Raw genomic sequence first — 16,318 nt, 5'->3', positions numbered from 1 at the left:
GGTGTTGCAGCTGGGCGTGGGGAGTGGTTTCCTGTCGCTCCTTGGGAAAGGAAATGGCCTCTGCTCTGGTTGGAGAGGCCTCCTAATCTGTGTGGCTCCTTGTCTCTGCTCCCTAAGCAGGCCTGTCTCGGCATCCCAGGGGTGAGGGGCTCTGTTCAGGGCACTCTCAAGGAAGGGTTTGGCTGGGACTGCAGATCAAGCTCCCATGCTGTTGGTTTCGCCCCAGAGCATTAAACCAGGAAGTTCCTTCCCTTTAGGAAGGGACTGTTTTGGAGAGAGGCATATGCGTCTGGAGCAGGAAGAGCCCCTGATCTTCCCAGCAACGTTTTGTGCTTATCTGGCTGCAGCTGCCCATAAGATGCGGAGGAATGGCATATAGCAATGGGTGACTGAGTGGCACCCGTAGAAAGCCCTGGCAGGCTGTATTCTCTGCCAGGAACATTCTGCGTCTCCCCCTCAATCAAGTGCTCTCTGTGCCATTCAGCTGTAGTCAAAGCAAACTCCTTTGTCCCTTCAAGGCAGAAAACACCTGTGGGGATTTGATCAGCTCGTTGCCCCAAGGTTCAGCTCTCTTTGGTACACCACCGCAAACAATGGCTTGTTTTTCATATTCTACAGCAATACAAAGAAAATAATTCATAAGGCTTTCCATTGTCATTAAACTTTCCATCCAGTGTACAGATAAGGCCCAACTCTCTAAACACTTAAATGATGTATTTTTAAAAATCAGGGTTGGCTCCTCCATAAGGCCAGTTGAGGTGGTTGCCTCAAGTGGTGGCTTGGCAGGAGATGATCTTTGCCCACCTCCACCCTCCTGTTTCTACTACTTCTCCTCCTGTTCTCCCCAGTCCTCGGATTTGAAAAAGGAGGGAATGAAGTGGAAGAGGAAGTGTGGAGGATAGTGGCGGGCTTGAGCATCAGATGCTCTCCTTCACACTTCTTCCACTCTTCCTTTTCAAATCCTGGGGGGAGGAGGAGCATTGACTGGTGCAATGTCAGATAAGGCAAGGGAGTTTCATTTGGCATACCATTTCAGCTCCAGTGAGTCTTGGTTCTCTAGCCCTACTATAATGGGGTGAGTTAATTATTTACAACACCCCACACACGCACACACAGACACACGCATACATACCTATAAATGGGTATGTGCCAGCTGAGAATAATGATTCATGAACCGAACAGCCTGGCCTACAAAATCTTCTGCCCCCAGGAAATGTAGTAGGACTTTAAGGTGCCCCAGGACTTTGGGTGGTTTCTCTTATAATTGGTTGGTTTTGTCACTTCAGCCATCTGCTGTATCTTTTTCTTTTTAATTGAATGTAATTTTAACCATTGCTTTGACACATTTGTGGCATTGAGCTAAATTGGAACAAGATCTGACATCGCTGCAAATGTGGAAGGAAAATGGTTAGCCCTCCCTGTTGACTGTGCTATCCTGGTGCTCTGTTTGTGCTCCAGTGAGGCTGGGGGTGGTCTGGGGGTGTTAGAGAGTCCCTTGCTACAAGGGGGTGGGAAGCAGCAGGTGAGTGTCGCAGCTCACTGGTCTCCAAATTTCACCGCACCGCATGGGAATGTTTCCATGGCAACTGTGGCCACAGGTTTGTAGCCATCACTTTCCTGCTAGTTGCATTTTTCTCTTTCTTAACCTTCACGGGTACAGAAAGTTCTTCTAGCATCTTTATTTTTGAAACCGGTCAATTTTCTTTCCACCAATGCATTGCTCAGCCAAGGTCACAACAGAAATAGGAAAGCACACACCAAGATACACCCAATAAAACAGCAGAATAAGGCTCAAGAGCTGCTCCCGAAGGCTGGGGCGTGTCGGGCCTCTTGGGGGGCACGTGAACAACAAAGTAAAGGCTGCACTGCAGGGAGAGGGCTCTTCCTTAGGGCAACCTTGTAGACAGCCTCAAAGGGCCGTTGTACTAGTGGAAAGCCGCAGTTCAGTTAAAAGGATCTCAGGGAGGAGGACTGGAAAAGTCCTTTCTGTGCCTAAAGTCTTGGATAGTCACTACTTCGGCACTAACCCACCATTCTCTGCAGCTCATCTTCCACTCTTGCCCCCAGTTTCCTTTTCCAGTTCATAGAGGGGGAGGAAGAGGAGCAGAGGAAGTAAGTGGGTTGATGGAGGTGTGTGCCCTCTACTAGTCTGCCACTGAGGCAACCACCTCAAGTTGGCCTCTTGGGTAAGCCAGGCCCAGCCACCATCACTCACCCTTTGAGATCTTCAAGGGAGAAGTATGAAGCAGTCATATCCCAGCTGGTCTGCTTGTTTGTCTAGTATGCACTGAATGAAAATGTGCAATTACAATGACAATGGAAAGCCATGCAAATTATTTTCTTTGTCAAGCATTGTTTTGGAACATGAAAAAAAACAAGCCATTGTTTGCAGTGGTGTGCCTAATCGAGAGCTGGGTCTCTGATGGCTCAGAGAGATGAGGCAGACTCTTCCAGTGCTAAACAGCTCTTGCAGTTAGGAAGCTCTTCATTGCGTCTAGCCTAAAAATGACTTCCTTGTCTTGAACCCCTTGGTTCAAGTCCTGCCCTCAGAAGCCACAGAAAGCACTTCTCCTATATTTGTGTTTTAATTAAATCAGTGTACAGTAAGCAGTGCATCAGTTAATAATTATGTTTATATTTATATATATATATAGAGAGAGAGAGAGCTCTTTTCAATTTAAAAACTTTGCAAAGTGGGCTACATAGTGGAATAAATGAAAAGATGGTTCCTTTGTCCAGAGAGATTCAGAGACACCAGCAGCCCCCAGTGGAAAAGACACTTTAGCAGGGTAAAGAGGGACAGTTGCTCTCCCCCTGCTAAAGAGAAGCACCACTTAAAAGCTCCCTCTGTATTCAGTTAGCAACCGGGACAACTAAATCTTCGTCTCTGCCGAACTTTCATTGACCAGCTTGTCCATTTCAGTCATTTCCAGAACTATGATCTACCATTCTTTAATTGTTGGAGTAGATGCCATTTTCCAATATTGGGTAGGCACATGACATTTTAGCTTCTGCCAATAAATTCTGTAGGAATGCAGATTTAGAGGGTCAAACTGCAGTCTTTTTCCCCCATCATTTGAAAAATCACACCTGAAATGATTCTCAACTCAAGGGCAACTCTGTCACACTTGATCAAAAGTCTGCATGATCCCTGTGACATTTCCAGCACATAGATGCATCTGTTTTAATACTCTCATTAAGGCTGAAATCCTATCCACACTTTCCTGGCAGTAAGCCCCATTGAACACAATGGGACTTACTTCTCAGTAGACATGCCTAGGACTGTGCTGTAACAGCCCAATTCTATCCTTTTCCCTGCCATAGCATGCAGTCATACCAAAACAGGCTGCTTTGCATGCTATGGTGGAAGGGGGCAATTGCAAGGCTGGGGAGAAGTAAGGGGAAATGTTCTCTCTTCCCCCTCTGTAAGCCCTCTGAGTGCCATTGGGTCTCCTTGGACCTGTGCCAGTTTTTTTCCTGGCACAAGTCTGAGGAAGCAAAGGGGGCATGTTGGCTGGCTCAATAGGGAATAGCATCTGGCACAAGTTGCTCATGCTGGATGCCACCCCCTCCTGCCTCTGACATGCTCTCATTCCTCCCCCTGATCTGCCATGATTGCCCCAATCGCCTCATTCCACCCACCCTGCCAACTTACCAACATCCTTTTTGTGCTGCTGTGTGTAGCGTCCTCCCCTCCATCAGTGGTGGCGGCCCAGAAATGTCCGGCTACTTGCACTTCTGGATCAGCTTTTACAACGCTTTATTAGCATGTACCACCTCCAGAACTGCCGTACTGACAGCAGTACAGCCAAATAGGATTGGGCCATTAAGTCTTGCAGGAATAATGTACCAGCAAAGTAGTTGTCTATCCAGCGTTTCCTTCAGAACGCTGATAAGCATGTTAAAGTTGAGCTGTGAATGCGTTCCCGCAATCGGCCCCACCGTCTCTTGTCTCAAGCCTGGTGCCTGTTGTGATTGAGAAGGGTCTTCTTTTCTTCTTTCTTTGCAGTTACTTTGTGTACTTGAGAAAATGGTCCTTATCGCTGCACATAACTGATACTCGCAGTTTGTCATGGGTCTTAGATGAACTTAGTCCCTCCGTAGCAATCACACAAAATGTTTTATTTGAATGCTGGTTCAAAAACTGATCTCATTCTGAGCGATAAGCCTCCTTTTTTTTAAAAGTACCTTAGATGAGATTTTTCATTGTTTCCTCACCTTTTGTCACAGAACGATGCCCAAGTCAGCCTACATTCAGATAAAATGATAATGCATACATTAAAAAAGACAAAATAAAAAACACAACAGAATAAAGTCAAATGCCAAACAAAGGCTCTCCAAAGCTCATCTGACGATACAGTCTTCTCTGTCCTTCTGAAGGCATGCAGTGGGTGGGGACTCAGGTGCATCTTTCCAAAGTTTGGGTTGAAAAGACTTGATGTACTTGGATGACAAGAGACTATGCAGGAGAGTTTGTGTACCGGAGTAGGTTAGAAGGGAGGAGCCGTTCTTCTACATGTCCCAGGTGTTTCGGAGACATTGGGACAAGACTTCTGTATGGGATGGAGTCTACCTCGACTGTCCTAAATGCGTGAAGACACCATAAATTCCAGAGCAGGAACTTGGCCCTGGAACCAGTTCTGAAACTGGATTATGAAGAGCACCTCTGAGCGTGCACAAAGCATATTTCCCCTCCCCACTGAGTAATTGGGGGCAGGCCCCTCATGACTGGGATTAGGGCAGAGTTCTGGATTCAGAAGAGAGGAACCGTTGTCGTCGTCCCCCCCCCCCCGTAGAGGGCACCCAGATGAAAGGGGTCACTGTGCCCATGGATCTCTGCTGTCTCCTGGCAGGGAAGAGTTTGTTCCAGCTGTTCCACTGGCTCCCTGTCTTCCCATTTGCCTTTCTCCATTGCTCAGATGGCATCTGAGGGAACAGTTAAAGCTGTGGTTTTGAGGGAGGCAGCTGCTGGGTTTGTCCACTCCACCCCCTGGAAACTGGGCACACGGTCAGAGAAGTGGAAGGGCTGTTGCCAGCAGCTGCTGGAGATCTTCTGCAAGTTTGTGGGCAGACTGGGGCAGATTCCCCCCCCCTTTTTTTAAAGGAGCAGGGAGGGCTTTGCACAGCTATTTGCCCCCTAGCAGAAGCTGGATAAATTGTAATGTAAACAAGTGGGCTACATTGGCATCAGTAGTAGTATTTTCTTACTTTTTTGGTTAGCAAGGGTAGGCTTTTTGTAATGAAGAGTTCAAATGAGCCTTCTAGCAGAATTCTTTATGTATGTATTTATTATTCTGACTTTGTATGTGTTTGTGTTCACACTCAGGATACACAGCCTTGAGTATAACTTGCAAAGCTTCTGTGCTGTGCTGGCTTCTACTCAATGCACTTTTTCTCCCTGCAAACCACCAACAGCCATGCTGGCTGTTCCAGGCCATAGCATCCCTTGTCTTCTCAAGGATCAGCGGCCTGCGAGGGAACCAAACACTCATTGTGCTTCCTCCAAGCCCCTCGCTTACTGGAATCCAGAAATAGACCATGATGTCATCCCTGCCATCCCTGGAGACAAGCTTCTGCTGCAAGGTGCCCTGCTTCCTTCCAGCCAGGAGCTGCTTGTGGGTGGGCAGTGCCCTCTGCTGGAGAAAGGATGAGCCACATCCTATGTGCTACAGTTGTGTCACGCAATGCATTTAGAATATTTCAGAGCACTTTTCAGGCAAGAGATGTTGTGTAGATGCAGTGGAGTGATCTCTCTTGCTCCATCTTGGAATGGCTATTCAGCAGTCTTAGATCATCGTCTTCCTAGTGCCTAGTACTTTGTGAGTGTGTAAAGGGCATTTCCTTGATGTAGTCTGTATGGCAACTTTCTTGAGTTGCCATTGAGTCCCTTACTGGCGTGGTGGCAGCAGTTCCTCTGGGTCTTCCCAAATCAGCCAGAGGATGTCTAAAGAGTTGACACCCACATGGCCTGCTATCTGTCTGGAAAGCATGCAAGACAACCTCCAACCCCCCTGGCGGTGCGTTGTCTGCATGGGAGCCTTTGGACATTGTCTGAGTGGCTTGAGGAGGTCTGCAGGTGTTGCAGTGACACTGGTGAGGCACTGATAGTAGAGGGGGATCCGATTGTAATATCATGGAGCTGCAAGGGTATGGAAATCGGTGAGGAGGTGTTAATGCATGAGAGGAAGGGTTGTGTGGCAGAAGTTCCTGGATAGAGGGGGAGTTCCTGGGGCCACTTCTGGTTAAGCCAAAGTAACCCTAGACAAGAGGGATCCAGGTACTGTTCCTCCTGCGAAGCTTTGTCTCACCAGCACCCTCTTTCTCCTGTGCAGGTGGTAGTCCCCACGCGTGTGGGGCAGGTCTATGTCTACGACTCCCCCAAAGGAGAGCAGGATGAGTATGATGTTCCCCGCCACCTCCAGGAGATCTACGATGTGCCTCCGACACGAGGCCTGCTCTCCAATCAGGGCAGCCAGGAGGTGAGTGCTCTCCCAACCCTGGGGCTGAAGGTCTGCAGGTATGCTGCAAATGTTTGGAGAACAGTGGTTGAAAATTGCTGAAAGACCACCAGCTTCTGTGGTTCAGTTTTTAGGGCAATTGCCTGTAGTACTGAATTGTCTGTCCCTCTTCCTCCACCATCAGAGCCAGCGGAGGAAAAGGGACAGACAATTCATTACTATGCACAGTTACTCTAGAAACTGAGCCACAGAACTCAGAAGAGCCTCCCAGAAACTAGAAATGAGCTCCACCACAGAGAGGTCAGTGTGCCATGAGATGAAAAACATTGCAAATCACTGAATTCGAGAATAGACTGGACCACATCTGATTGCAAGTGAGGGTTACCACTTCCTGAATAGGAAAAACAAAACAAAAGCTAGCACATCAGGGAGAGACAGGCTGTAGGCCAGCCTGCTTCCTACAATGCTAGCTTTCTACTTCCACAAAAGTTTCTAACATGGGCGAGCATTCAGAACTGGGATTCCACTCCCTATACCTGCACACAGCCAACGGTTCCATCAGAACTCTATCTCCTTGTTATGCTGCATGTATAGTCAAGGTGTGAGGCAGTCTGATTTTTTTATTTATCCTGTTCACACCAGAGTAACTGTTGAGATAACTTAGAATCATCTTATTTTGAAAAAGAAAGAGGAGGAAGGCAGGTAGAAAGAAACTGAACAGATGGGGTCTTTTTCAGTGGTGGTCCTGCTGTTGTGCAGCTCTGTTCCTGGAGAGCTCATTTAGCTCCCTTATTAGCTGTTTTTAGGAGGATGCAAAAAATGTGTGTTTTGGGCAAGACCTTTCCAACTGTCATTGTTCACGGATTTCCACATTATTTTAATATTTTTAGGTATTGTTCTAATGATATGTCTACAGTTGCAGTTCTCGTCAGTGTTTTGTATACCAGTTTGATCTCTTAGAAAAGCAGTCAAGAAATAGTGTAATCAAGTAAAATTAGAGGCGGGAGCTCAAGAATCAAATCTCAGAATGGTTTCATATCAGCGAATTTGGCTGGTTCCCAAGAAGCAACAGCATTTACAGCTTGTCAGGGGAGCTAGAAAGAAATGTCACCTTTATCCTCCTGTTGGGACAAGAGGCATTAATGGAGGAAAATCAGCTCTCTTATAAGATTCCCAGAGGTGCAGAACCAGAACTGCCCTGCTATGACACACATGGCAGAGAACAAACTTCCCAAAGTGGCCTGAGTGGCCTCTTGGGAAGCGTGTTCGCTGTGTGCCACTGCAGGACAGATCTGGCTTTTTACCTTTAGGAATCTTGCAAGACAGCAGATCTTCCTCCATTGACCTAAAAAGGAACAGGGATGTATGCATGGCAGCAGACATGCCCTCTTTTAGAAAAATGGGTTTAGAACAGCACTTGGCAAAAGCTTTCTTCTGGAGGATGTTCTGTCTTCAGCAAAAAGCAGTGTGGAGAGTCTCCAGTGTCCTTCTCTGGGCAGTGGTGAGGGGCTCCATTGCCTCTCACCTCCTTTCCAGCCTCCTAAGGCTACAGCAGCAGCAGAAGCAGGGCCTCAGTGTCAGGCCAGAGGGAAGAGTCCTGGAATGTGGCTTTGAAGGTGCACAGTGCAGCAGCCTTGCTGCAGCCCAGGCAGGCTGGCTCTGGGCAGAGCCCAAACTGAACTCCTCCTTCAGCTCTGCGGAACATGGAGTACCTTGGGCCACAAATCAGTGACTAGCATTGATGCTTCCTTCTTCCTCTTTTGCCAGGTATACAATACTCCCAGCTTAGTGGGAAAGGGCACCAATAGCAGGGATCTGGCTCACGCCCAGGAGATCTACGATGTGCCGCCCAGCGTGGAGAAAGGCCTGCAGGTGGTGAGTAGGGAACTTGGGGTGTCTCAGATCAGAAAGCTCTGGACCAGATGCCAGCTGTGGTTCATGGGAGGCCATAGGGCTTTGGGGTGGAGCCTGGCCCAGTGGGTATACCAGTTGTAGAATGCAGAAGAAAGCACTTGGTAAAAGCCAAGCGAGGCAGAATGTGTTCCTCCCTCTCATGACAACAGAGTTCAGCTTCAGGTGCAGGACTCAGCTTTTATTTTCAAAACAAGTTTCTAGCTCTGATGGATGCAGGCATAATGTGAAAACAGTGACAGAAGCATTGCATCCTGGACGACTGTGTCCTGGTGAAATGTGTCCTAGTATTGGACATTTGTGTCCATTCTTTTGGCATCCAGATATTTTGTCCCAGTATATGTATATTAGACATACTTTTTAATTTTTAAAATGCAAAGGTAGGGTTAGGGCTGGGAAAAGAGCTTAAGATATATAGCATGGGCTTTATTGGCCAGTTATAGTTTGTTTGTTACCCAGGTATAGTCAGATGCAAATGACCGGGGCACCAAAACAAAAACCCCAGATGCGAGTGTCCAGGGATGCCAATGACCAGAACACATTTGACTAGGACACAGTCATCCAGGATGCAAATACCCTAGTACCATGTGAAAACATGCAGGCAGTGAAATCACAAGAGACTGTGGCCACAGAGCGATCTCTGCAGCTCTCTTTGCCTTTCCTGCATGGAACATAAGTACAGTAGAGCCCTGTGGAATCAGAGCAGTGATCTGCTTAGACAGCAGGAGGTGATATTTAGCTGTTATGAATGAGACCATTGACGGACCATGTTCTCTGTTAATTTAATTATATCCCCTTTCATGTCACTTCCTAAAGTAGCTTATATGACTTGCTGGCTAGCAAAAGCAGAAGTGTAGCAAAGATGTCCCACTGTTCTTAAGCCACATTGGACACCTTTTCTGCGGCTCTTCTTTGTGCAGGATTTGGTGCATGCAGCTGTGGCCATCTAGCAAGGCATGTCCAACTCTGGGGCTTCCCCGGGTTCCCCCCTCTCCACTTGCCATTCAGGATGATCCACCATAAGACACTGGCCTGCTGAGAGAGTCCCAGTTGTGAGATAAGGTTCAGTAGCCACTCTCCCCCAGCTTCCACCTTGATGCCATCTCTGTGAATGTAGGTTGAGGAGGGCGTAGGGGATGCTGGGTTAAGTGCCGGCTTTGATCTGTCCCTACAGGTGTACGACATTCCCCCATCAGTCAGCAAGGATGTCCCAGATGGCCCAACACGGGAGGAGACCTACGACGTGCCCCCTGCCTTCTGCAAGCCCAAGCCCTTCGATCCATCACGACACCCACTTATCCTTGCTCAGCCCCTGGTGCCGCTGGCAGAACCATACTTGCCCGAAGATGTGTACGACGTCCCGCCGGCCACCAGCAAAGGCGTGACTGAGAGCCAGGAGATCTACGATGTGCCTCCTGGATTGAGGAAGCTGTTGAGCCAGGAGGTCTACGATGTGCCAAGGGAACTGCCAGTGGGCAGCAAGGATGGGGAGGGTGACTATATCTATGACGTTCCGCCCCAGGTGGACAGGGAGGGCAAGGTTGGGGACGGCAAGCGCCTCTCGGCCTCCAGCACAGGCAGCACCCGCAGCAACCTCTCCAGTTCCTCCCTGGACATGGTGCCCGTCAGGGAGGCCCCTGACAAGGAACTGCAGCTTGACCAGGATGTTGCCATGGAGACGCTGGCCCGGCTCCAAAACAACATCAGCACCACCGTCTCCTACCTCATGTCCTTTATCAGTGGCAGCTGGTGCAGCCCTGAGCAGATGGAGGTGCAAGCACCTCACATCCAGGGGGCAGCTGAGGGTGTCAAGGAGGCACTCAGGGAACTGCTGGAATTTGCCCGGGGTGCTGTGAGCAGTGCTGCCCAGGCTTCGGACCGCTCACTCTACTCCAAGCTCAGCAAGCAGGTGCAGAAGATGGAGGAGGTCTACCAGGCACTGCTGCGGCACAGCCAGGCTTTGGACAGCTGCGGCTGGGCCCCCAGCACCATGCTGCCCAGCAAGCCCAGCGCCCCTGACGACCTAGAGCATTTGGTCATGTACTCGCGGGGCGTCCCTGACGACACCAAGCAGCTGGCCTCCTTCCTGCATGGCAATGCCTCCTTGCTCTTCAAACGGACCAAGGTGCCCCCCACCTCCCTGGGGGACAGCAGCCTCACTCATGGCACCCCAGCTGACAAGGCAAGCAGCATTCAGTCCCGGCCCCTGCCCTCTCCACCCAAGTTCCTGACACAGAACTCGCCCGAGGGGCAGTACGAGAACAGCGAGGGCGGTTGGATGGAAGATTATGACTACGTGCATCTACAGGTGGAGTTGGGAGGGGCAGGGAGGAGTGCTGTACTGTGGGAGGGAAGGGCAAGAATCAATACCCTCTGTGCGAATTTGAGCCTTGGGTGGGAGTACATCAGGTGGGGCAGCTCTCCATCTCTCTTATGTGTCTCCGTTCCCACTGTGATGTTTTTCAGAGGTCTAACCCCTTGCTAGCAGCCAGATCGTAACCCAGGGGCTTCTTTAGAGTGGAGGGTCATCCCCAAGGGCACCTCTGACTTGGAACAGAAGCCACTGTACAAGGTGGTTTCAGGGGACTCTTCACATCTGCCCTCCATGGGCCCCCTCCCGTCTGGGTGGACTCTGAGAGAGGAGTCATGACTGCAATCACACAAAAGTTCTGGACACAACGGCAAACTTTGAGGTCGGAGGTGGCAGCTGCCCTATGAAGCTGGCCCCTTCAGGAGCCTGCTATAGTGCCAGGGAATCTATGCCCACCATTGTGGCCTCCATCTGCTTCTAAAATATCTGGTAATAGCCAAATTTTCAGTTGGAACACAGCTTCTCTAGGAGCTGTAATTGCGGTTATATTCCCTCTGTTTCCCCCTCCCCCCATTTCTGTGTGTTGGAAGTCCAGCTCAGTGAGAATCTAAGAGGGGGGGAGCTGTGAGGGCCAAGCAATTTCAGGTCATTCTACTTGTTACATTTTATCTGGGGCTATGGAAACAGTGTTAAACCCAATTGGTGTCACATGAAGCTCAGATTCTCTGGTGCACAACCAGAACGTGTGACCTCGGCCTTGGCAGAACCTGTGCTGTGCAGATTGCTTGTAACCCCTGAGGGGTGTGTGCACAATGGCTTTGGGGGTGCAATCTTGTAATCACGTTGGCCCATTGAGTCACATGCAGCCTTCCAACTGTGTGTGGTGTCCCACAAGCGTCAGCAGAAGCCTTGGGCTTTTGCTTCCCGCCTCTAATGGAAAAAAATGTTGGTCAAATCTCTTGTAGGTCCACCATGAAAGACTTAACAGGCTCATTTGGCTGCATCACTGGTTGTGGCCCAACATCAGTTCTGGCTCCCAGCATTCTGTGTGCGCACTCATTTTGCCTCTTGAGCAAATTGCATGTGGGGGCAATGTTGTCTGAGGTCCTGACCTTGTGGCACAATTCAGTTCAGTGGGGTAGGCTCTGTGCTTTGCACATGAATGGTTGCAGGCTCAGTCCTGTGGATCGCCAGGTAAAGCATCTTCAGCAGCAAGGCAGAGAACCGCCTCTGCCTGAGATTCCAGGGAGCCTCCTGCAGTGCTGGGGCACACAGTAAAATGCTGCCTTTGACTTGGAGCAGCTGTGTGCCTTTCTTACAAGAGGGCATGTTCAGATATGAGCAGCACTGAGGAGCCTCTGTGTTCACTGACAAAAGCAGCTGCAGAAGGAGGAGGCCCTTTTCTTCAGATGCTCTTTCCCAATAGAGAGATGAGTCCTCCTCGTATTCCATCCACACTGTGAGTTGATTGAGGGGGGTCTGGAAGATAACCCAAAGGCCCCACCCTACCCTCAGTCTTCACAAGTTCACTGTCAGGAAAGAACACACAATGAATGCCATTATGTGTGTGGAGGGGCTGTTCTTGCGATTGAGGTGCCTGGTTGTGCTTGGAAGCACTGCATGAATGCAGTTGTATGTAGATATCATTCTCCACTTACAGTGAGTACACATGGAGGCTGCATTGCTCTGTGCATGGACAGAATATGAGAAGAGGACTTTGGATAGATCTGGACGGCAGGGGCATGTGTAGCCTGCAGTAAATACATACAAACATGCCTGCCCCCAAATTTCTTGAGAAAGCCCCTCTTGTGTGCTCTGTCACCACTAAGGGTTCAGTAGGCAGTGTCAATGAGGAGGCTCTCTATTGCAGCGCCTGAATTGTGGAACTCCCTGCCACATGAGGTTTGGTCAGCCTGCCACTGTTTTACAAACAACTGAAAACTTTCCCATATTGGCAAGTTTTTGATTGCCATGGGTACAAATGTTGCTATATACATCAGTAAATAAAAATAAAATAAAGTATGGGTGTCTCCCTGCACAACTGAGAAGCACAACTTCTGGAGTAAGGAACATAAAAAAACACCCTACTGGGTCAGACTCAAGAGGGCCTGTCTATTCCAGCATTCTGCTTCCCACAGTGGCCCACCTACTGCCCTGGAAAGCTCACAAGCAGAAGAGTAGCAAACTGGTGCTGAACTTAGAGGTAGCACATGACCATCATGACTAGTAGCTGTTGATAGACCTCCATGAATTGGTCCAGTCCCCATTTCAAGGCATACAGGTTAATGGCTATCCCCACACATCTTCAAACAAATAATGCTCTGGGTGAAGGAGAATCATGGCTTCCAGTTTATGAATGTGGCTACTGATTAATTGACTGTTCGCATCTTCCATGGGCCACTGGGTGACCCTCCAGCTAGCTTTCTTGGCTCCCAACAAAACTAGAGGTCAGGATCCACTGATGAAGCTGAGCCCCTTCCTGAGGCTCTCTGGATGTTCCCTCACTAACCTCCTTTCCTCCTTTTAAACTAGGGAAAAGAGGAGTTTGAGAAGACCCAGAAAGAGCTGCTTGAGAAAGGAAACATCATCCGGCAAGGCAAGGGGCAACTGGAGCAGCAACAGGCAAGTAGAGTTGACAGGCTGGGTCATCTGTTCCCCCCCCGCCCCCCCCAATTTGTGCCTGCACTGCATTGCTGACCACGCTCTGTTCACTCACTGTTGCCCCTATTGCATAAGCAACAGTGTGTTGATTTGTTCAGGGTGTTCTCCAACCAACATAAGAACAGCCCCGCTGGATCAGGCCATAGGCCCATCTAGTCCAGCTTCCTGTATCTCACAGCGACCCACCAAATGCCCCAGGGAGCACACCAGGTAACAAGAGACCTGCAAGGCTTCCTGGGAATTGTAGTTAAGAACATAAGAACAGCCCCACTGGATCAGGCCGTAGGCCCATCTAGTCCAGCTTCCTGTATCTCACAGCAGCCCACCAAATGCCCCAGGGAGCACACCAGATTACAAGAGACCTGCATCCTGGTGCTCTTCCTTGCAGCTGACGTAGCCCATTTCTAAAATCAGGTTTCTAAAAACCATTTCTAAAATAAAATGTGAGCTTCCTACAGGGGGCCTACCCAGGTAGTTCCCCAGGAAAGCTCTGAGCTACACAGAAACTTCCCTTTCTAACTTAAAAGCTCTGCTATGAGCTCAGAAGATGCTCAGCTGGAGAAGTGGTGCCATCTTTTTGTAGCTTTTTAGTTCCATTCCTATGGGAGTTGAATCCTGTTGAAATGTGTGTGTAACTTACTCCTGATCATACTTGCACAGAATTGATCTGAAAGTTTCTGTTTTGCGGAGTAGCTCGGCTTATCAGCATACCTTTCTGTGGCACAAAATACTTCTTTCATCTCAGGGTTATTACACTTTTTAACGAAAAATCTCACAGCTGTTTACTCAGAGAGAGAGAGAGAGAGAGAGAGAGAGAGGTGGGTGCTTTTCTCTTAAGGGGCTCAATATCTAAAAAAAGAATTTCCAGTCAAGCCTGATTCCAAGTTAAAATGAGAAAGCTGCTCTTGATTTCTTGCTGTCATCCTAAATAAATATGGGGGGTCAGGGACACCTTCTAAGGCCCCCAGAGGCCAGAGTGGATTCCTTGTCCATAGAGCAGAAAGGTGAAAATAAAGAGCTGAAAAATGGTTTGTTTTTATTTGTTTTTTTACTCAGAGCAAAGCTTCCTTGTGAGCTGGGTTGGCACAAGACCTGCTGCTGCCTGCAGCCTGTGCTAAATGCCCCCCCCCCTTATCTAGTAATGCTTCAATCTCTGTTTCTCCTACTCCCTGAACTGGAAAAGAAAGAGGTGACAAAACAGAAGTGTTGGAGGAAACTAAAGGAGAGTAGTGGGCTAGAGAAGAGACACTCTATCACACCTCCTGCTCTGTCCATCCCGCTCTTCCATTTCCAGTTCAGGGAGCAGGAGCAGTAGAAGAGAATGGACAGAGGGAGAAGAGCACCCCCTTCCTGTCTGCTGCCCAAGGCAACTACCTCAGTTGTCCTCTGAGATAGGCCGGCCCTGCTTGCGAGTAGAGGTCTTCTTGTCCCAAGCAAAGAGGTTCCTTGGCTGGAGAGCTGTATATAAGAGATTCACCATCAGAGAGGGAATCTTAGTGAAGGAGAAATTGGGTACTCTCAAACACTTTCTTTCCAGCTGAGTTCAAAGGGACTCAAAATCCACATGCCTCCACCTCTTCCTCACATCATGGTTCTCTCTCTATACTAGGTGGAAATAGTGTGTGTATGTCAGTAGTTTGTCTACCTTCTTAGCAATCTAAGAGCCCAATCCTATGCATGTCTACTCAGAAGTAAGTCCTATTATAGTCTGTGGGGCTTACTCCCAGGAAACCTTGGATAGGATTGCAGCCTAAGTATTTCATCCTTCAGTTGGGCTTCATGAGGACCTGACTGTAGTGACCCCTAGGTCTCGAGAAGTGATTGGCTCTCACGGTTGCTCAGTTAGCACTGCCAACCCAATCTCATGGAATGTCCTGTGCTTTCCTCCCACAGCTTAAGCAGTTTGAGCAGCTCGAGCAGGAGGTCACGCGGCCTATTGACAATGACCTGTCCAACTGGACGCCACCACAACACTACGCCCACGTGCGAGGGGGAGGTACTGCCCTGTGCTCCTCTGACCGGCAGCTGCTTCTCTTCTACCTGGAGCAGTGTGAGGCCAACCTCACCACCCTGACCAATGCCGTGGACGCCTTCTTCACAGCTGTGAGCACTAACCAGCCACCCAAGATTTTTGTGGCACACAGCAAATTTGTCATCCTGAGCGCCCACAAGCTGGTCTTCATAGGGGACACTCTGTCACGCCAGGCCAAGACCCCAGACGTTCGCCATAAGGTCACCCACTACAGCAACCTGCTTTGCGACATGCTCAAGGAGATTGTGGCAACAACCAAGGCGGCTGCCCTGCAGTACCCCTCCCCTGCAGCAGCCAAGGACATGGTGGAGCGGGTGCACGAGCTCGCAAACAGTACACAGCAGTTCCGGATGGTTCTGGGGCAACTCGCGGCCATGTGAAACCCTTTAGCTCACTGGAGCAGAGGCCAGCAACCAGCCATCCTCTGTAAATGTACTGTAAATACTTCTCCAGACTCCTGCCTGCTGTAGGGCTGTACTGGGGAAGGAGCGGGTGGGTCGGCTTGCTGGCTATGCCCTTCATTCTCCCTGCCAAATTGTTCTGTAGACACCAACACTTGTGTCAGCAGCTTCCAGAGTGTCTGCTGTGGCCCCAGTCCTGCTGTGGCCAACAAGGGAGGATCATTCTGGCCCTGGTGGCAGCCAGCGGTGGGTAGTGGAAGGCAAATAATTATTTTTCCTGTTTGATTCTGACATTGTTTGGCTAATGGGCACTATTTAAATCAAATAAAGAGACATAGAATCCAAGCAGTTAGACTGCATGAGAGGGAGATTTTCTCTGTGTGTGTGTGTGTGTGTGTGTGTGTGTGTGTGTATGCACACGTGTTTGTATGCATGGTGATTTGCCTGAATTAAGAAGCCTGCATCTGTGCATGTCCACTCCCTCTGCTCTATTAAGAGCATCTTTTGATTCAGCTCATGGAACTGCCCTGATGGCCCCGTTGAG

The 16,318-nt window shown here is 49.3% G+C and overlaps 1 protein-coding gene across 2 annotated transcripts in view; it reads left to right on the top strand.

The window, feature by feature from the left end:
• Positions 1–16,119, top strand: part of BCAR1 (BCAR1 scaffold protein, Cas family member) — a 43,835-nt gene extending 27,716 nt beyond the window's left edge. Inside the window, exons 3-7 of one of the 2 annotated variants that reach the window (XM_066636871.1) lie at positions 6,333–6,479; positions 8,226–8,333; positions 9,544–10,551; positions 13,213–13,302; positions 15,235–16,119. In XM_066636871.1, the coding sequence (XP_066492968.1) occupies positions 6,333–6,479; positions 8,226–8,333; positions 9,544–10,551; positions 13,213–13,302; positions 15,235–15,753 (1,872 nt within the window). In that variant the 3' untranslated portion in view covers positions 15,754–16,119. Of the gene's footprint in view, positions 1–6,332; positions 6,480–8,225; positions 8,334–9,543; positions 10,678–13,212; positions 13,303–15,234 lie in introns of both variants that reach the window. The other variant, XM_066636870.1, reaches the window with a different exon arrangement.
• Positions 16,120–16,318: the final 199 nt, after the last annotated feature.

The sequence above is a fragment of the Tiliqua scincoides genome, chromosome 9 (genome assembly GCF_035046505.1).
Source record: "Tiliqua scincoides isolate rTilSci1 chromosome 9, rTilSci1.hap2, whole genome shotgun sequence".
Lineage (NCBI taxonomy): Eukaryota > Metazoa > Chordata > Lepidosauria > Squamata > Scincidae > Tiliqua > Tiliqua scincoides.
This window is presented reverse-complemented; position numbering and strand designations above follow the sequence as displayed.